Source organism: Cynocephalus volans, chromosome 7 (genome assembly GCF_027409185.1).
Source record: "Cynocephalus volans isolate mCynVol1 chromosome 7, mCynVol1.pri, whole genome shotgun sequence".
NCBI classification, from domain to species: domain Eukaryota; kingdom Metazoa; phylum Chordata; class Mammalia; order Dermoptera; family Cynocephalidae; genus Cynocephalus; species Cynocephalus volans.
In genome coordinates, this window is record NC_084466.1 from 74,916,310 (window position 1) to 74,939,281 (window position 22,972).

Here is a 22,972-nt window from a genome sequence, read left to right on the forward strand (position 1 = left end):
GTCCTTGATTGTATTGATATGATGTATCATATTGTTTGACTTGCATTATGTTGAACCATCCTTGCATCCCTGGAATGAATCCCACTTGATCAAAGTGTATAATTTTTTTTGATGTGTTGCTATATTCTATTTGCTAATAAATTATTGAGGATTTCTGTGTCTATGTTCACTAAAGACATTGGCCTATAGTTTTCCTTTTTTGTGGTATCCTTGGTTTTATATAAGGGTGATGTTGGCTTCATAGAATAAACTTGAGAAAATGGCCTCTGTTTGAATTATTTGGAATAGTTTGAAGAGAACTGGTATTAATTCCTCTTCACAGACTTGGTAGAATTCAGCAGTAAGGCCATCTGGTCCCACACTTTTCTTTGCTGGGAAACTGCTAATTACTGCTTCAATCTCATTGCTTGTTATTGGTCTGTTCAAGCTTTTTATTTCTTCTTGGATCAGTCTTGGTAGTTTGCATGTATCCAGAAATTTATCCATTTCTTCCAGGTTTTCATATGTATTGAGATATAGTTGTTTGTAACAGTCTCTAATGATTCCTTGTATTTCTGTGGTATCAGTTGAAATGTCTCCCTTTTCATTTTTGTTATTTGGGTCTTCTCTCTTCTTTTTTTAGTTAGCCAAGCTAATGTTTTATCTATTTTGTTTATCTCCTTAAAAAACTAACTTTTTTGTTTCATGCTTTGGGTTTCTATTTCATTTAGTTCTTCTCTGATCTTAATTATTTCTTTCCACCTACTAATTTTGGGATTGGATTGTTCTTGTTTTTCTAGTTCTTTGAAGCATAGTGTTAGGTTGTTTATTTGAAATCTTTTTATTCTTTTGATGTAAGCATTTATTGCAACAAACTTCTCTCTTAGAAGTGCTTTTGAATCATCCCAAAGGTTTTGGTATGATGTATCTTTATTTACATTAGTTTTGATAATTTTTTTGATTTTTTGTTTAATTTCTTCTTGGACCCATATGTCATTCAGGACATTTGATTTTCGTGTGCTTGTATAATTTCTAGAGTTTGGCTTGTTGTTAATTTCTAGTTTTAATCCATTGCAGTCTGAGAATACACTTGAAATGATTTCAATTTTTAAAAAATTTGTTGAGGCTTGTTTTGTGACCTCATATATGGTCTATCCTGGGGAATATTCCTTGTGCTGATGAGAAGAATGTATATTCTGTGGTTTTTGGATGAAATGTTCTATAGATATCTGCCAAGCCCAATTGGTCTAAAGTTTAGTTTAAATCCTGTGTTTTTCTGTTGATATTTTGCCTAGATGATCTGCCCAGTGTTGAGACAGTGATATTCAGGTCCCCAGCTATTTTCATATTTGGGTCTACCTCTTTACTTAGGCATAATAGTGTTTGCTTTATATATCTGGGTGCTCTGATGTTGGGTGCATATATATTTATGATTGTTATGGCTTCTTGCTGGATAGATCCCTTTATCATTATATAGATGGCTCTAGCTTTTTAATCCAATCAGCCAGTCTGTGTCTTCTGAGTGGGAATTTAATCCATTTACATTTAGGGTTGTTACTGAAAGGTATTGTCTTACTTATGGCATTTTACTAATTTTCATTTGTATGGTTTAAATATCTGTTTTTCTTCCTTTCCCTTTATTTGTCTGTCTTCAGTGTTTGTTGGTTATTTTGAGGTGGTAAGATAAAAATCAGTCGTTACAGGGTTTCCTGCTCTATGGGGTTTGGTTCTTGAGAGTTATTGTATTCTTTGGTAGACTCATATTTTTTTGTTTTATCGTATTTCTAGTACCTCTATGTTGGTATCTGGTCATCTGGTAGAGCAGTTGCTTCTTCTAGTACTCTCCTTCCCTGTACTCTGCTAGAGAACTTTCGTGGTCAATTCAGTTGAGTGGTCAGCAGTCTGCTTGCAAAGTGGCAGTGACTGCTTCAGCTGTTGCCGTGGTAACAGGCTGCTCTCACAGTCGCAGTGGTTGGGGAGGTGACTTTGGTGGGCTGCCCATATGCCAGTGGTGGCTCTAGTGGCAGTGTGCTATTTGCATCACATTGGTTGCTGCCTGGCGGCACCCATCGTGGCAGCAACTGCAGCACTGGCAGTTGCAGTGGGATTACCCTGCGGTGGTGGCAGCAGCCTTGGCAGTTTCAACTGCCTCCCTCACATTTGCACTGTCTACAGCAGCAATGGGGTTACCTCATGGGGACCACAGCAGCACCAGAACATGCAACTGCTTCCTTCATGTCTGCAGTGTCCACAGTGGCATCAGGATTACCTTGTGAGGGTGGCAGCAGCACCACCATCTGAAGAAGCCTCATTTGCATTTACAGTGTCTGTGGTGGCAGCTAGTTTATCTCGTGTGAGTGGCAGTGGCACTAGCAGCTACAACTGCCTTCCTCATATCTGTGGTGTCCTTGGCAGTGTCCTTGGTGGCAGGAGAGTTACCTTGTGAGGGCAGCAGCAGCACTGGTGGCTGCAACTACCTCCCTCACATCTGCAGTGTCCTTGGTAGCAGCAGCGTTACTTCATGGGGGTAGCAGTTGCACCATCAGCTACAGTTGTCTCCCTCACATCTTCAGTGTCCTTGGTAGCAGTGGTGTTACTTCATATGGGTGGGAGTGGTGCCTGCAGCTGTAACTGCCTCTCTTGCCTCTGCAGTGTCCTTGGCAGCAGCATGGTGCTCTTGTGGTGGTGGCAGTGGGGTTAATTCATTGGGTCAGCAGAGGCACCAGTGGCTGCAGTGTTCTTGGCAACAGCAGGGTTAACTCGTGGCAGTGGCAATGGTGGTGGTGTTTGCACCTGCCTTCCTTGTGTCTGAGGAGTGCGTGTCCGCACTGACAGGCAACCTGCAGGACTGCTGCTCTGCAATGGGTGACAGTTCTGGGACTGGACAATGAATGGCTCTGGTGACTGTGGCGGTGGGCCTGTCTCAATTTTATTCTACAGGAGGAACATGCCCTGGGCACCTCTAGTCCTCCATCTTATTGGAAGTGGGGGCAGGCTGTATCATTTTGTATTTCCACCAGCAATGCATGACAGTTCCAGCTGCTTCCCATCATTTCCAGCTCTGGCATTGTCAGGTTTTTGTTGTTTTAATTTTAGTTATTCTAGTAGATGAGTATTGGCATATCACTATTGTCTTAATTTGAATTTCCTTAATAGTTAAAGATATTGAATCTTTTCATGTGCTTATTTTTTATCTGCATAGTGTCTGTGGTGAATTGTCCGTTGAAATGTTTTGCTTGATTTTTTATTGCAGTGTTTACTTTTCATTGTTAAGATTTTTTTTAATATAAAGTATAAGGTATTATTATTAGGACACCAGCTGGTACATTTATGACATTACGAGGAATGATGGAAACCCATTTTCAGTGACAGATCATTTGAATTTGAATTTTCTGACACTGAGGTTGGCAGGGTCTGAGAATAACATCTGTATTACAAATATAGAGCACATTTACAGACACACCTTTTCCCTAAAACGTGTGCTTCCACAGCTTTAGCTGTACATAGTATTATTTTAGTCCATTTCCCTTTTATTAAAATAGTCTTTGAATTAGCCACAGTGCTTAAAATATTAGATCTTATAGAGAAACATGTTGTATTTAAATATGCTAATCTCTTAGAGGAAATGAATGATCTGAGACCGCTCATTAAGAAATAAATTAATTCATCACCATGGCATTCATCATTAATCATCATCAAGTTTATCCATTTTCTTCTATTTTTTTAGGAATTTATTTTTTAATTTAAATGTATTGATTGTACATATTTATGGGGTACAGAGTTACATTTTAATACATATATACAATGTGTAACGATCAAATCAGGGTACTTAGCAAATTCATCACTGCAAAAGTTTATCGTTTCTTTGTGATCAGAACATTTGAGCTCCTCTCTTCTAGCCATTTGAGAACATACAATAAATTATTGCTAATTATAGATGCTACTACACACTACACATTACTACGTACCACTAGAGCTTAGCTTTCCTATCCAGCAGTAATTTTGTATGCATTGTAAGTATACAATAAATATTTGTTGAATAATGAATGAACATGCACATTACACATACAGCACTCTACATATTCCAACCTCCCACTATTCCTACTCTGCCCTCCCCTTCCCAGCCCCCAGTAAGCACAATTCTACTCTCTACTTCTAAAAGAACATGCAGTATTTATCTTTCTGATTCTGACTTGTTTCATTTAACATAATGTCTTCCAGGGTCAGCCATGTTGCTGCAAATGATAGAATTTCATTCTTTTAATGGCTGAGTAGTATTCCTTTTATATATATATATATATATATAATATATTCATTTTATATATATATATATACCACATTTTATATATATATATATTCCTTTTATATATATATATATATATATATATATACCACATTTTCTTTATCCATTCATCTGTCAATCAATATCTAGGTTGATTCCATATCTTAGCTATTGTGAATTGTGCTACAACAAATGTGCAACAAACATGGGTGCAGATATCTCTCTTCAGTATGCTAACTTCATTTCCTTTGGACAAATGCCCAGTAGTGGGACTGCTGGATCATATGGTAGTTCTGTTTTTAGTCTTTTGAGGAACCTCCATATAGTTCTTCATTATGGCTGTACTAATTTACCTTCCCACCAACAGTGTATAAGCATTCCTCTTTTTCCACATTCTCACCAGAATGTTACTTTTTATCTTTTTGATAATTCCCATTCTAACTGGAGTGAGATAATATCTCATTGTTGTTTTAATATGTATTTCCCTGGTGATTAGTGATCTTTAGCATTTTTTCATATACCTGTTGGCCATTTGCATGTCTTCTTTTGAGAGATGTCTATTCAGCTCATTTTCCCATTTTTTAACTGGATTATTTTTGTTGTTGTTATTTAAGATCCCTGTACATTCTGGATATTAATCCCTTGTGGTATGAATAGTTTGCAAATATTTTCTCTCACTTTGCTAGCTGCCTCTTTGCTTTGTTGATTGTTTCTTTTGCTATGCAGAAGCATTTTAGTTTGATATAATCTCATTTGTCTACATTTGCTTTTGTTGTTTGTGTTTTAGATATCTTCTTGATAAAAAAATTTGCCCAGACCAGTGACGTGGAGTGTTTCCCCTATGTTTTGTTCTAGTAGTCTTACAGTTTCAGGTCTTGCATTTAAGTCTTTAATCCATTTTGAGTTGATTTGGTATATGGTGACAGATAGGGGTCTAGATTCTTTCTTCTGCATATGGATAACCAGTTATCCCAGCACCATATATTCAAGAGGCTGTCTTTCCCCAATGTACGTTCTTGGCACATTTGTCAAAGATCAGTTAGCTATGGATACGTGGATTTATTTCTGGGTTGTCTATTCTGTTCCACTGGTCTGTATGTATGTATTTATGCCAGTACCACACTGTTTTGATTACAATAGCTTTGAAGTATATTTTGAAGTCAAGCAGTGTAATGCCTCCAGTTTTGTGATTTTTGCTTATGATTGCTTTGGCTTTTTGGTGTCTTTTGTAGCTCCATATGAATTTTAGAATTTTTTTTTTCCTATTTCTGTAAACAATGCCATTGGCATTTTGATAAGGATTGCATTGAACTGTAGTTTGCTTTGGTAGTATGGTCATTTGACAATATTAATTCTTCCAATATATGAACATGGAATGTCTTTCCATTTTTTTCTGTCTTCTTTCTTTCATCAATATTATACAGTTTTCATTGTAGAGAACTTTCACCTCTGCATTAGTTGGTTTCTGTTGCTTATAACAGAATACCTGAAACTGGATAATTAATAAATAAATGAAATTTATTTCTTATAGTTTTGGAGGCTGGGAAGACCATGGTCCAGTGGCCATACCTGGTGAGAGCCTTCTTCTTGGTAAAGTGACTCTCTAAAGCAACTCAGGGTATAACATGGCAGAAATGGGCTGACCAAGAGTGAGTTAACCTTTTCATTCCTTCCCTTTTATAAAGCCATCAGAACCATGCTCATTACTCCATGAATGGACCCATCCATTCACAAGGGCACAGTACTCATGAACTAATCACCTATTAAAGGACCAACCTTTCAAATACCATAATTGAATTTGCCACCCTCTTAACTTTGTTACAATGGGGGTGAAGTTCCAATATATGAACTTTTGGGGTATGCATTTAACCCATAGCAACCTCTTTCATTAAATTTATTCCAAGATATTTTATTTTTTTAATAGCTATTGTAAATGGGATTGCTTTCTTGATTTATTTTTCCACAAGTTCATTGCTGGTGTATAGAAATGATTGTTGTATGTTGATTTTGTATCCTGCAACTTTACTGAATTTGTTTATCAGTTACAACAGTTTTCTGGTGTAGTCTTTAGGTTTAACTATGTATATGAAAAAGTCAGCAAACACAGATAATTTGACTTCTTCTTTTCCAATTAGGATACCCTTTATTCCTTTCTCTTGCCTCATTGCTCTGGCTAGAACTTTTAGCATTAAGATAAATAAGACTGGTGAGAGTGAGCTTCCTTGTCTTCTTCCTATTCAGGATGTTAGGTCTAGGTTTGTCATATACAGCCTTTATTGTGTTTAGATACCTTCTGTCTATACCCAATTTGTTGACACTTTTCATCATGAAGGGATGCTGAATTTTGTCAAATACTTTTTTCTGAATCTGTTGAGATTACCATATGATTTTTATCCTTCATTTTACTGATGTAGTGTATCACATTTATTGATTTGTATATATTAAAACATCCTTGAATCCCTGAGACAAATCCCACTTAGTCATGGTGTATAATCTTTCTGATTTGCTGATGACTTTGATTACCTAGTATTTTGCTGAGAATATTTGCATCTATGTTCAACAAGGATATTGGCTTATAGTATTCTTTTTTTTGTTGTGTCCTTGTCTGATTTTGGACTCAGGGTGAAGGTGGCCTCATAGAATGGCCTCATCCTCTGCTTCAATTCTTTGGAGTAGTTTGAAAAGAATTGGTATTAATTCTTCTTTAAAAGTTTGGAAAAAATTCTTTAAAATTTAAAAATTCATCAGCAAAGCCATCTGGTCCTAGGCTTTGTGTTGGCATACTAGTGATTACTGATTCAATCTCATTACTGCTTAATGGTCTGTTCAGGTTTTCCATTTCTTCTTGGTGTAGTGATGGTATGTTGTGTGTGTACAACAAACTATCCATTAAGTTCAGACTTTCCAAGTTGTTGGCATATTGTTGTTCAACATAGTCTCTAATATTTCTTTATATTTCTGTGGTGTCAGTTTTAGTGTCTTCTTTTTCATTTTTTATTTTCTTTATTTTGGTCTTCCTTCTATTTTCCTTAGTCTGGCTAAGGGTTTGTCAATATTCTTTACTATTTCAAAGAACCACCTTTTTGCTTCTTTGATGTTTCATATCAGTTTTGGGGTCTCTATTTCTGCTCTGATCCTTATTATTTCTTTTCTTCCAGTCATTTTGGGATTGAATTGTTCTTGTTTTTCAAGTTTGTTGAGGTGTGACATTGTGACATTAGGCTGTTTATTTGAAATCTTTTTTTTTTTTTTTTTGATGTAAGCAATTATTGCAATAAACTTTCCTCTTAGTATTTCTTTTGCAATATCCCAAAGGTTTTGGTATGTTGTGCTTATATTTTCAAAGAATTTTTCAAGAACCTGCTTAATTTCTTCTTTGACCGACTGGTCATTCAGGACCATGTTATTTAATTTCCATGCATTAGTACAGTTTCCAAAGTTTTGCTTGTTACTGTTATCTAGTTTTATTCTGTTGTGGTCTGAAAAGATACTTGATATAATTTCAATTTTTAAAAATTTGTTGAGACAAGATTTTTGGCCTAACATGTGATCTGTCCTGGACAGTGACCCATATGCTAATGAGAAGAATATGTATTCTGCAGTTGTTAGGTGAAATGTTCTGTAAATATCTGTCAAGTCCACTTAATCTAGAGTAGAGTTTAAATCCAATGTTTCTTTGCTGACTTTTTGTTTATATGATCTGTCCAATGCTGAGAGAGGGGTGTTGAAATCCCAACTACTATAGCATTGGGGTCTAACTCTCCCTTTATATCCATTATTTCCTCTGTGTATCTCATTGCTCCAATATTTGGTGCATATATATTTACAATTGTTATATTCTCTTGTTGAATTGATCCCTTTATAATTATAAATATAAATAATATTTTTTTGTCTCTTTTTGTAGTTTTTGGTTTAAAGTTTATTTTGTCACACATAAGTATAGCTACTCCTCATTTTTGGTTTCAATTTGCATGTTTATTAGTCCGATTCTGTTGCTTATAGCAAAACACCTGGAACTGGGTAATTCAGAAAGAAAACAATATTTATTGCTTATAGTTTTGGAGGCTTGGAAATCCAAAGATCAAGGAACACATCTGGTGGTGGCAACAGTGACCCAGGGGTCTCACACTGAAAGACAGAGGAAGTAGAGAGAGCAGAGAGAGCAGAGAGACAGAGTCTCCGTCTTCTTTTAAAGCCCTCAGAACACATCCCTGGCAACTATTTTTAATCCATTCACTATGGCATGGTTCTATAATCTAATCACCTCTTCAAGTCTCCACCTTTCAATTACCATAATAAGATTCCCCACCCTCTTAACAGTCACAGTGGGGGCCAAGTTTCTGATATATAAAACTTCAGGGACACAATTCAAACTTTAGAGAGTTTTGGAGGGACATAATTTAATCCACTACAGCATGAAATATCTTTTTCCATCCCTTCAGTATTATTCTCCGTGTGTCTTTACAGGTGAAATGAGTTTCTTGTAGGTAGTATATAAGTGGGTCTTGTTTTTTAATACATTTAGCCAGTCAATATCTTTTAAATAGGGAAGTTAATCCATTTATATTCAAGGTTGTTAATGAATGTATTGCCTTCCTCCTGACATTTTGTTAAGTTTTTTGTGGTTGTTTCATATATTTTTTGTTTCTTTCCCTTTTATTGTTTGTCTTTGCTATTTGGTGGTTTTTTGTAGTAATAAGATATAATTGTTTTCTCTTTCTCATTTGTATATCTTCTCTTCCAATGAGTTTTATTATTTTGTGTGTTATCATTTTGGTAGTTATTATTCTTTTGCTTCCAGTGTAGGACTCCCTTAAGGATTTTTTGTAGGACCAATCTAGTGGTGATGAATTCCTACAGTTTTTATTTGTCTCACAGACACTATCTCTCCTTCATTTTTGAGAGACAGCTTTGCAGGCAGTTTTTTTTCTTTCAGCACTTTTAATATATCATCCCATTCTCTCCTGGACTGTAAGATTTCTGCTGATAATTCTGTAGCTGTTTTGATGAGGATTCCCTTATAGGCCACTTGACACTTTTCTCTTGCTGCTTTTTAGAATTCTCTGTCTTTGACTTATAACAATTTGACTACAATGCATCTTGAAGATGACTTTTTTGGATTAAATCTGTTTGGGGATCTCTGAGTCTTTTGGATTAGGAAGTCCATATCTCTCCCAATACTTTGGAAGTTTTCAGCTATTGTTTCATTGATTAGCTTTTTGATACCTTTTCCTTTTTTACCTTTCTGGAACACGAATAATATAGATGTTTGTATGCTTAAAGTTGTCCCACATTTCTTGTATGCTTTCTTAATTTTTAAAAACTCTTTTTCTTTTTTTTGCCTTGCTGAGTTATTTCAAAAGGTCTGTTTTTTCAGAAATTCTGTTCAGAAATTCTTCTGTTTGGTCTAGCCTGTTGTTTAAACTCTCACTTGTATTTTTTATTCCATTTAATTAATACTTCAGTTCTAAGATTTCTGCTTGTATTTTTTTTAAATAAGACCTATCTCTTTGTTAAATTTCTCCTTCAGATCTTGATTTGTTTTTTTCATTTCATTGTGTTATTTGTATTTTCTTGCATATGGTTGAATTTCCTTAAGATTATTATTTGGAATCTTTTTCAGGCATTACATAGATTTCCATTACTTTGCGGTATGGTAATGGAGAATTTTTGTGTTCCTATGGAGGTGTCATGTTTCCTTGTATTTTCATGTACCTTGTATCCCTATGATGATGTCTGGGCATCTGGTGGAACATTCTCTTCTTCTAATTCTCAAGAGTAGTTTTTGAACAGAGAGAATCTTTCCTTTAGATGTATTCTATAGTGTTAGTTGTGTAGGGTATTTTAGATTTAGTTCTGGGTGAGCACAGTAGTATAGTCTCTGTGTGATTTCTTTGACTGTATTCAGCATCACAGTTGTCTGTGAGTGCCTCCATGGCCTAAGCACTGGGACACTCAGCAGCTTCTTGCTGAAGTGGGCAACTCTGGGATGGATTGCTAGCGTCATGGATGAGGTCTTGGGCTATTGGGAGAAGCAATGGGATGCTCTGAAGCTCCTCAGCTGGAGTGAGTGACTGTGGGTGTGCTTGTGGGTATCCAGCCTAGGATTCTGTGCCCCTGACAGAGGTGCTGTGATGCTCTGCAGCTCCTCAGCTAAAATGGGCAAACTGGGGGAAGATTGCTGGGGCTTCTGCCAGGACCTTGGACTTTAAGGGAGACTATGAGGCACTCGATAGCTCCTCAGCTAAAGCGTGCAACCCTGGATGGGGTTACTGGGGCTTCCGACTAGGTCCTTTACCCCCAAAAGAGACACTTGGGCATTCTGCAGCTCCTCAGCTGAAGTTGGCAACCACTGGTAAGGTCATCAGGGTCATGGGCAGGAACGTGCTCTCCCTAGAGACATGCTAGAGCACTTTGCAACTGCCCAGCTGAAGTGGGCCATTCTGGACGAGTGCATTGGTATCATGGGTCCACCCCTGTGCCCCTAAGACAGATGCTAGGATGCTCTTTAGTTCCTCACATGGAGTGGGTCACTCTGGGCAAGGTTTCCAGGGTCATGAGTGGGACTCAGCATCCCCAAGAGAGACACTGGGGCACTCTGTAGCTTCACCACTGAAGTGGTTCACCCTGTGTGAGGTCACTGTGGTAGTGGGCAGGGCCCTGCACCCTCAAGGGAGATGCCAGGTCTCACTGCAACTCCTTAGCTGGAGTGGGCCATTGTGGGTAAGGTTGTGATAGCCATGGATGGGCTTCCCAAATCCCCAAGAGAGACACTGGGTCACTTTGCATTTCCTCTGCTGAAGTAAACTGCCCTGCACAAGGTCACTGGCATTGTGGCAGGGGCCCTGTACTCCTAAGAGAGATGTTGGGTTGCTCTGCACCTCCCCAGCTGGGGTTGGTAGCCTTGGGCAGGTTAGCAGGAGCTACAGATGGAACTCTGTGCCCCTGACAGTGGCACACAGGCACTTCAGTTTCCCAGATGGAGCGGGTGGCTCTGGATGGATTTGCTGGAGCCACGGAGGACTCTGTGCCACTGGGAGAGGGGCACAGAAACTCCACTAAAGACAGCAGGGCCCTTGGCGGTGGCAGAAGGCCCCAACTGGTAGGCTCTCTGTCCTGAGGGTGGATTCTACACTGTGCTGGACTGACTACCTATTCCCAGAGGTGCAGGGCATCGTGTGGGCTCAGGTGCTGCAGTCACAGTGTGATGAGGGGGCCTCAGGGCTGTGAAGATGCTGGGGTTATTGGGCCTCATGGCAGAAGCACATAGGTGTTGGCTGTGATCTCTAAATGGCGATCTGCTGCAACAGTCCAGGACGGGGGTGGGGAGCTCAGTGTGAACTCCCTCTCTGAACCAATGCAGTTGTGTGGCCTTCTGGCAGTCCCCCACACTGAGCTCATGGCCTGCAATGGTCTATGGTTCCCCTGTAGGTTTGATTGCAGGTGTCTGCAATGTTAAGTGGAGATTGCCTGGAACTCCCCCTGCCTCTCTTTTCCCTGTAGCAGGATTTAAGATTCCCCCACAGGGATTGTGCAGCTTTGCAGCTTCTGTTCCCGCCTCAGCGGGAGGAGCACTGATGCAACTGGGAGGGATGGGTGAAGCAGGGCTTCCACCAGTGCCTAGTCCCTCAGGGTAGGATATAACAGCTGCTTTTAGCTCTGCTTGGGGAAATCAGTTCAATCTTGGCTTAGTCTCTAGAGTGAAATGTATCACTCACCCTCAGGGGTAATATACCTTTCAGAAACAGTTCCAGTTCAGCAGGCAGAAGTTCTTCCTGGTTCCCTGCTGCTCTTGGCTGTGGCATGGGGTGGTGGAGGCAAGGTGTTTCCTTCTGTTCTCTATGTGGCTATCCCGAGTTTCTGTGCTTAGTAGCATTTCTGTTACTTCTTTGATGTGCTCCAGCACTCTCCTTTAGTTAATTTTGTCCCCGTGTAGTTGTTTAATTGCCTTTGTGGGACAGAAGAGCTGTAGGGTCTTCTAGTCAGTCATCTTGCTTCCCCTCTCCTATTATTAAGTTTTGAATAAACTTACTATATTCTGGATACAAGTCCTGTATAAAATATAGGATTTGCAATTATGATGGAACTTTTTCCCAATCTTTGGCTTTCCCAGTCTGAGAGAATGTAGCATTCTCTCAACAGTCTCTTTCATAGAAAAAATGTTTTTAATTTTGATGAAGTCCATTTTGTGATTTTTCTTCTTTTATAGATCAGACTTTTGAAGCTGTATCTAATAACTCTTTGTCCAACCCAAGCAAAGATTTTCTCCTATGCTATCTTCTAGAAGTTTTATAGTTTTACATTATATACTTAAGTCTATGGTCCATTTTGAGTTTTGCATAGGTGAGAGGTATAGGTCAAGTTCCAGTTTCTTCATATGGATACACAATTGTTCCAGCACTATTTGTTGAAAAGACTATCATTTCTCCACTACACTGCCTTTGCACCATTATGGTCAGACAAAACAAAACAAAACAAAAACTTCATTTCTGAAATTTCAAGTTCAATGCTTTTGTTACCCTTCTGTCTGAAAGATGTTCTTTAGCATTTCTTTGAGAGCATTTCTGCTGGTGAGGAATTCTCTTAGTTCTTCATTTGAGAATGTTTTTATTCTGCCTTCATTTCTGAAGGATATTTTTGCTTAATATGGAATTCTGGGTTGACAATTATTTTTCTGGCCTCCATGACTCCCAATAAGAAAGCTATAATCATTTGAATTATTCTTTCCTTATATATGTAATGTATCATTTTTTTCCTTTGGCTTCTTTCAAAAATTTGTTTGTCATCTTTGGTTTCCAGAATATTGATGATTATGTATCTAGGTACAGCTTTTATTGAGTTAATCTTGTTTGGGATCTCTGAGCTTCTTGAGTCTGTAACTTGATGTCTTTCATCAAATTTGATAAACTTTCAACCATTTTTTCCTTAAATAATTTTTCTATACCAATTCCTTTTTTCTCTTCTCATGATGCTTCAATGATATGAATATTAGGCCATTTGATGTTATCCCACAGGTACCCGGCCATCTGTTCATTTCACCCCCAATCTGTTTTCTCTCTGCTCTTCAATTGGAAAATTTTGTTTGATCTGCCTTCAAGTTCACTCACTCTTTCCTCTGTCATCTTCATTCTACTATTAAGCTTACCCAGTGAGTTATTTATTTTTTATACTTTCTATTTCTTTTCCAAGATCATCTATAAGTCCACTCATTTAACAGGATTTACCTTTATTTCATGGAAGATCGTTATTATAGCTGCTTTTAAGTCTTTTTCTGATAGTTCCAACATCTGGGTCATCTTGGGATTGGCATCTGTTGTTGTCTTTCCTTGAGAGATGATGAGATTTTCATGGTTCTTTGTATACTGAATAACTTTGGATTGTATCCTAGACATATGAAATATATGTATGGGACAATGAACCACTAACTTCCTCTGGAGAATGTTTGTCTGTTTATTTTTGTTTTAGTAGTCAGTTGAACCTGTTAGGTTCAGACTACAAGTTCTGTACTGCTTTCTATGGGCAGCAGTTCCGATGTCAGTTTAGTTCGGGCCCTGGACATGTAAAACTGTAAAAGTACTTTCTAAAGGCCCAGATTACTGAGTCTCCTTCCTATATAAGTAGTGCTTTGTATTTTATTATTCCATTTGGTAGTTTTTATAATTAAAACAAGAGTTAGTAATTAATTTCATCATTCAGCATGGGTTTTAGGGTCAGACAGATCTAGATTCAGATCCTATCTCTACTATGTAGTTATATAATACTGGGCAAGACATTCAACCTCTATGAGTCTTACATTTCTCACCTATTTAACAGGAAAAATAATATATACCTTACAGAGTTCTTAGGATGAAAATAAGACATTAGATATGAAGTATCAGAATAGTTACTGCCAATATATAACCGGGCTCAATAAATGTGTTATCAGAAAACAAAACTTAAATTGTAGTGCTAATATGAAAAAGCACAATAAAAATTAAGACCAAACACACACACACACACACACACACACACACACACACACACACACACACACACACACACACACGCCTATTAAACTCAAGGGCCTATAAAAATCAATTTAAGTTGTTATGGCTTATTTAGTTTAAGCAATAGGAAATATGACCCAAAAAGCTAAAATAAAGAATAACTGCATGGTGAGAATTATTTAACAGCACTGAATCTTGAAATATGTACTTTAATGAACCTCTTAAATTATCAATTTTCCTCACGGAAGAAATAAAGATTAATTCAAATGCTAAAATATGTTACATCCATCAGCACCACTGACTCAAAAGATGTCTAAGTAAAAGGGACTTTTATGTTAAAACTAAATGTTTTTTGTTGTTTTTTTTTTTGTAAAATGGCAAGTAGAACACTATAGGAATAAAATTCCTTCAAATTTAACATATGTTTGATAACAGGGATATAAAAATAATTAGTATTCAGTCCCCTACACTTTGAAAGCTAGAAGTCTATTGGAAGAGACAGGTACATTCACATGGCTATAAAACATTGAGTGATATATCACAGATAATTTTAGCAGAGCTAATAACAACAAAATATGAGGAAACAGGGTATGAAAAGATAGAGAAAGCCAGGAAATGCTACAGAAGGAGATAACAGCCTCTTTTGAACTTGCCTCTAAAGAGGGTGACCATACTTTCCTAATTGTCCGAGTATATGTCTTCATGGAGCACCCAGATTGATCTTTTTAAAACATAAATTAGATCATGATACTCTTCAGATCAAAACCCTTCATTGCTTTTCATGACACAGAATGAATTAACAAATCCTTAACGTTATCTGCAAGGACATTAAATCATGTGGCTTGTACGTTACTCTCCAGCCTCATCTCAAGCCGCTATCCCCATTGTTCCCCAAGCTCTGGACATATTAGCTCCTTTATGTTCATTTTATGATTTTTAGGTTCAAGTCTTTGTTATATTTCTCCCCTGAATGGTTTACACCTCACCTTTTGGTGACGATCCCCTACTCACATTTAAACATTTTCTTCACAGAAGTGTTCCCTGATTCCCTAATTTAAAATAAAGCACTTTGGTTAGACTCGCTTCTATAAAATAAAACCTTGTACTTTTCTTTCTTAGTACTTGCCACAGTTTGTATTTATATCTTTTATTTCTATAATTATTTATTTAATATCAATCTCTTCTACCAGATTATAAACTTGATTAGGGTGCAGAACAAGTCTGCTTCGCTTACTACTATTTTTGATAGAATGGTCAGAGAAGCATACTCTAATGAGGAGACACTTGAGAAAAGACCTATCTGAGCATAGCAGGCAGAAGAAACGGCACACAAAAGCGGGGTACCTGGCCTGTTAATAAAATAGGCAGAAGCCAGAAAGGTTGCAATGGAGTGAGCCATGGGCTGAGAGGGTGCATGTCGAATGCGAGGTCAGACAGTTAGCAGGGAAACAAAAGCGATCAAAAGAGTACAGAGTTTTAAGAAGACTGTCAAACATAGTCAAGAGGTTCAGTAAGATACACACCAATCAAAAGATCAATGATGACTCCACCATGGAAGAATATTTTTCAGTCCCTCCTATGACATAAAAAATCTTATATGCACAATTATATTAACCCATTGGATGATAAGTATGGACAAATATTTTCTTGCAGCTACAAACTGATAATATTATTCCACACTAGAAACATCTATTGTACAATATCTACAAGTTAATAATTTACATAAAAACCAAATCTGTAACATTCACAGAACAATAGCATTCCAAAGCAACTTTTGCTATTAAAACATTTTCCTGCCTTTTTGAGAAATTCATGATTCTAGGTAGAATACATAAATTTTTCTATGTAAAGTGCTACTGAATTTATAAACAACTGTTTTAGTATGTTGCTGACTCTACCACTTTGGTTTCAAGCAGTAATAAGTACTTTTTGGTATTTAATAAAATTACTTAATTTAAAATATAAAATTATTCCCAAAAGACTAATTTATCTAATTTTATCCCACTATCAGTATCATCACTGTAAAAAAGAGCATATGCCAAGTATTCATTCATTAATTTATTCAGCAAAATTTATTTTTGGCACCTACTGTGCATCAGGCATTATCCTAGGTACTGGGGATACCATTGTGGACAAAAGAGATAAAAACCCCTTTCATTACGGAGCTTCCATTTTATTGAGAAAGAAAATAATAAAAATGATAAGTAAAATATATGATATATAAATATCATAGATAGTAATAAATATTGAAAATGGGAAAACAAAACAGGAAAATGCAATATAAAATATTTTGGGAAAGAAGTAAAATTTTAGACAAGAGTGGCTACAGACGGCTTTTTTGAGAAAGTGCTATTTGAATTAAAGAACTGAAGAAAGTGAGAAAGCTAGCCAAATGAATGGAGATAGCACCCTAAACAGAGCAAGCATGCTGTGCAAACAAGAAGCCATGGTGACTTGAACAAAGGAGAGAGTAGTAGGAGAGAAGGGGTCAAAGAGTTAACAAAGGCCAGATTGGGTAAGGCCTGATAAGTCATTGTAAGGTTGTTTCTGGCTTTTCCAGTGACATGAGAAGGCTCTTGTGGAGCAACAGTGTCCAACAGAACATTCTGCAATATGTTCTGTGCTGTCTAATATGGTAGTCACCAGTCATATGTGGCTACTGAGTACATGAAATTTGGCAAGTTTAAATGAGTCATCAAACTTTTTATTAAATTTAATTTTAATAGCCACACATGACTAGTGGTTACAGCCTTAAATAGTTCTGCTCTAGAGATTTCTGAGCAGAACAAAAGAATTTATATTCTAATAAGAAACACCCAGGTTGTTATGCTAAGAATGGACGTTAGGAGGATAAGGGTGAAAACAAAACCAGGAAGACTATTCAAAATGCGGCTACAAGAAGTCAAGTGAGAAGTGATGGTGGCATGGACCAAGGTGTTATAAAATATAATGGTGAGACGCAGCAAAATGCTGGACATTTTCTGTGGCAGAGTAAATGCGATTTGTTGAAGGGCTCAGTGTGGTATGTGTGAAGAGTAGTCAAGGATGAGAGCAACATTTATGGCCTGGGCAAGTATAACAAAGGAGCCGCCCTCAGGTGAAATGGAGGATAATGCACGAGAAACTGGTTTGGGAGAAAATATCAGGAGTTCAGTTTTGAGATCTTCAGTGTGAGATGACTTAGATATCCAAGTGGAAGATGATACCTAGGCATATGGATATATAAGACTGGAGATGGGGAGAGAATCTGGACTAGAGATAATTAATTTGGGAGTTATCGACATATCGGAAATATTTTTAAGCCATGTGTAGAGAGTGAATAAGGTAAAAAAGAGGACCAACAACTGAGTCCTGCTAATTAATCAAATACTAGGGAAGATTATAGGGAACAAAACCTATGCTTAAAGATTTTTAGTTCAGTGACACAGTAAAGGCTGATAATAGAAATACTGTTTTGTTTTGTTTTTTCAGTAGTCAGCACTAAGAATTAATGTCCAGGAAAGGACAGAAGATACCTGTTCTTCTGAGGGGTCTGCCACTCTTTCTGTCGATCTAACGAGATATCAAAAAGGGTCAGCTGCCCAGCTATCAGAGGATGCATTTGATACGTTACCACACGACCGCTGCTATAGAGGTTACTGTCCTGTAGCTGTATTCTAATTACATGATGTAATATAATTAAAATCCAAGCCATGTATGGCTTTATGCATTTAAGGCAATATTCTGAATCATACCAGCTGAATTATTAGCAATATAATATCATTGTCCTGACGATATAGAACTAAGTACATAAACACAATTCAGATGACACAAAAAGAAAAACAAGGTCTATAGATGGGTAAAATATCATGTTATTATTGCTCTGTGTACTGGTTAAACTTTATGTGTCAACTTGGCTACGCTACGGTGCCCAGTTGTTTGGTCAAACATTAGTCTTGCTGTTGCTATTAAGATATGATTAACATATATAATCAGTTAATGTTACGTAAAGGATAGTACCCTCAAAAGTGTGGGTAGGGTTCCTCCAATCAGTTAAAGGCCTAGCAAAAACTGCGGTTTCCTGGAGATGAAGGAATTCTGCCTTGAGACTGTAACACAGAAATCTTACCTGAGTTTCTAGCCTGCTGGAATGTCCTACCAATTTCAGACTTAACCAGCTCCCACAATCATATAACCATATTTCCTAAAATAAATGTATTCTATGTACATAAATATCACATATATCCTATTGGTTCTCTTTATGTGTTTCTCTGGAGACCCCTGACTGCTTCATTCTGCCTCTTTTTTTTTTTTTTGTACAAGTAGTGTGATAATATGTAAGTTTTATTTGACCTCTGTAAGCTTCAGTTTCCTTCTTGTAAAATGGAGAAAACCTCAGTATCACACTTAATAGAGAAGTTCTAAAGGTTAAATTCAATAATCCATGTAAAGTTCTTAGTATGATGCCTGGCACAAAACAAATATTCAATAAATATTATATCTCTTGGTTATTGCTATTATTATAATTAAAAATTTTGATGATTTTTAAAGATATTACATTGTAATTTTACCTTAAATGTAAAAATAACCAAGTTTTCTTAAGTATATATTTACACTTACAATCATTGTAATTTTACCTTAAATATAAAAATAACGAAGTTTTCTTAAATATATTTTACACTTACAATCTGAGAACAGATGGTCAAATACCATCTTCTAGATCACTTCTACCAGGATTCTATTTAATAGTGTCCTGTCTACATTTAACAAACCCCCAAACTCTGCCAGAGATTTAATAAAAACATTTAATGGGCTCAAATAAAATGAAGAAATAAAAATAAAGAACATCAGCAATAGTGATCTGCCTCACTGATAGGTTTCTAGAAAACATTATTATGCAGATGAAAAAAATTTATGCCCACAAAGCTTCAGGAAGGAGAAAATTTGTAATTCATGAACAACCAATTTTAGTTTTAGTTGTACTGTAATATCATAAATATTCTAGTTTGAGATGAAAATCCTTCCTAGGGAAGACTAAATATGAAACTAGGAAAGAAAATGCCTAAAAAGAACATATCACTTCTCTACAGTAAATGCTTATATTATTATCTGTGTATAAGAAAAATTAAGAATGATATAAAGTTAATAAGATTCGACTCTGAAAGATTAGAAAAAAAGAGCTACTTCTTATACCTACCACCCATGTTATATACATGAGACAGCAGTCTAAAATAATTGCCTAAACAAATTTTGTATTATATTACATATTATGATAAATTAGAAATAACTTCCATTGGAGCTAATTTTAAAAGTTTAGATTTTCCTCTGAACCCTTCTAATAGAGCATTACTAAAGATTTCAGGAAAATATTCAAGCAATTTTTAATAATTTAAATCATATTTTCTAAATAAATTTATAGTCATATTTTAAAATTCCAACTTTTATAATTAACCTATGACTTACTACTTATAATTTATTATAACTCACCTATGAGAAACTGCCCCCCAAGCACCATGTTTATTTGTGAGAATATTGAGAATTTTCTGTTTCAGTTGATTTGCTGTTACATGATCTCGATGTTTGGCAGCACTGATAAGGTGGTCACACATCTTTTCTTCTTCTCTTCTATCAGCAGCATATTGGGCACACTGTGACTATAAAGAAATACAAAGAATGCAGAACAATAGTCTTTTTTTTACCATGTATAAGAAAGAAATGATATCTAACCTTAAGTTAAAGGGTAATAACAATTCATTTTTTTTTGTTGTTGTTGTTCCTGACCGGTAAGGGGATCGCAACCCTTGGCACAGTATGGTCTGCACCATGCTCAGCCAGTGAGCGCACCGGCCTTCCCTATATAGAATCCGAACCTGTAGCCTTGGCGCTACCAGCGCTGAACTCTCCCAAGTGAGCCACGGAGCCGGCCCAACAATTCAATTTTTAAAACTCAAACAGTATAATACTTTGATATTTTGTTCTAAAAAATACATATAGTCACCTTTCAAATTGGTAAAAATGTGCTCTTTCTAAAGTATATGTAAAATAATTTGGATAATGTTAAAGTAATTAGTGACTTTTATGGTTCCTTCTAATTTTGAAAATCTTATTTTAATATATTCTAAAATAATCATTTTAGATACACAAATGTTCATTAAAAATGCAAATCTAGTTGTTATTTTCAAACAATTTAATGTATCTCACTTAAAATAAGAAATATTTTCCTGATAATTATACATAAATCAAAAATTTGTCATTTAATTTATAGTTTTTAATGTGATATGGAAGAAAAAGCAGGCATTTAGGAATTTAGTAGAACAGAATCTTTTTTCATATTTCATGCAATCCCAATTTTTTTCATAGTACTCAAGTTTCAATTTGTAAAATGAAAAGCTGAGACAAGGTTTTCTCTATGATCCCTCCCAACTCTGTGATTTAATATGTTTAGAGGGTCTCATGAAAACTGCCTTATTCTTCCCCTCTTCCATGATAATCAGTTGTCCTGCCAGCTGTCTCTATTCATGCTCACTGGTGTTAGAAACATAGTTGACCAATGGATGGCTTTGGGTATCAAAAAGGTTCAATATGAACATGAAGAGAAACATCTCTTTAATTATAAGTTTGATTCATTGTATAGTAATTTTTATACAGAGTGGCTTGACTGTAAATTTTAACATTAGCAAGTATGTAATACAAGTCATATAACTAGAAAAAAAACCTTTTATACATCTGATAAAATTTACACAAGTAAAACTAGTTCTCATTCATCATTACTGTGCAAAAATCTATTTCCTTCCATCTATCTATTGATATAGACTACTACCACAAGTCATCCTTTTTAGAGAAATAACCCTACAGTAATCTAAGAAGGATTAATTCATTTTCCAATTCATCTTTTTGTACGGGGAATCACCAATTAGTACAATGATCTGCCTCAGTAATGAGGTTAATATTTCATTAGCTCATTGAAGAGTAAAACTGAATTTACATTTTTCTTCCTTAACAATTAGTTGTTAACTAAAAAGCTTAACTGTGAAGTACCCATCTCAGAATAGTATACTTTTCCTCCTAAATACATGCTTATATGGGGGTCAGAGAAATTCCTCAGACAGTCATAGTAAATGTCATGACATTTATAAAATCTTTTATAATTTAAAAGTGATAAGCATTTGGTAAACTGCATACACACACACATAGACATACACACACACACACACAGACATACACACACACATGCATCAATGCATTTAGTAGTACAGCTCTAACCTAAAGAGAATAAATGTAAACATTTGGGTTAAAAATAATGTACATTAAGTAACAATGGCAATATATGCAAAATTATATTTATATTAATATTATATATATATACACGCACATACATTACCTAAAAAATGCTAAGTTTTCATGTCTCTTTCAAAGCCTCTTATTACCTTTGGCCATGCATCCACAGGAGTGACCTCATTTCCAAGGAGGAAAAAACTGGTGTTGGAAGTGTGTGAAAAAAATCTTATTGTTTTAATGCATGGAGCAGAAATGCATATACGGCCCACAAACAAATATGCAGCATAGTGGTGGTATTAAAATTACACTGAGGTGGAGGGGAGGCAATTAGGAAAAAATGTTTAAAAAGATTCCTTAGAGGGGCATAATTTTTAAAAAGGTGGAGAAACACTACCCTAAGCTTAACACTACCTTGGTTCAATATGTGTTAAAGCTCCTAACTAATACCTAGACGCTTGAAAATCTATTTTAAATGTTTCTTATGACAAATATTGATCTCCTTATAGCACACAAAATATCTTCATTTTCTTAGTGGAAATATGATTGGCTCAAAACTGACCCTGCAGGGAATTTAGTTAAGATTCTAAATCTTACTTACTAACAGAAGTTGAAAATTGAATATACTTATTTTGTTTGAGTTCTGACATATCTTATACCTAAACATATTTTTAAAAGAACAGATAATTTAATCTTTTCTTGCCATCCATGTTACTGCATAATACACTGATAAATAACAATACTTTTTCATCGTTGAAGAGATACGAAACTTCTCTTTGATAAACAATTGTCACTAAACTTTTATCAAAGTTTAAATATCTGGGTTTTTTTTCAAAATAAAGTTGTTGCCATTCCACAAGACAAGTGCCTGCTGTCTCATCAGACCAAATGAAGTAGAGGTTATGTGTATGAAAGCGACGACAGCTATTTTTCTGGCTCGTGCTTTTCAGTTAGCTAGGTCAGAGATCACTAGACCTAGTCCATCAACTTGTATGATTCAGAGAGCTGCTATACTGAGATAAAAACCTCATCAAAACTGGAATTGTGGGCTCTGATTTCTAGCCACACCACACTCGTTGGCATGTTGCAGCAGGAGAATAAACTGGTAGGGTTATTCATTACTTTCAAGGCCACTGAGAGTCTAACCTCAGCCAAATGTCACCTAAATATTTCTGAAATCAATTTTGTTTTATAAATTAAATAAACTAAAATACTAAATAATTGATATATTTAAAACATTGAAATTAGGAGATTTGCTGAATCCTATATGAGTTTGTTCATGTAAATATATCATATATTCATATCTACTAAGTGGCATATTAACCTCTGCTAGCTTAAAAATCACTGAAGTAATTGCATTATTCAACTTTACTTGCTTTTACTCTCAGAGTAAGTTAGAAAAACTTCAGTCTATCAGGTGGCTAGGCACAGGGCAGGAGGAATTTTTTCATGTTGTAAATAAAGTGAAAAT

General features: G+C 36.0%; 1 protein-coding gene across 1 annotated transcript in view; it reads right to left on the minus strand.

Moving 5' to 3' along the window:
* Nucleotides 1-22,972, minus strand: part of NBEA (neurobeachin) — a 657,479-nt gene that overhangs the window by 281,306 nt on the left and 353,201 nt on the right. Inside the window, exon 37 of the mRNA XM_063101747.1 lies at nucleotides 19,714-19,880. Within this exon, the coding sequence (XP_062957817.1) occupies nucleotides 19,714-19,880 (167 nt within the window). The remainder of the gene's footprint in view (nucleotides 1-19,713; nucleotides 19,881-22,972) is intronic.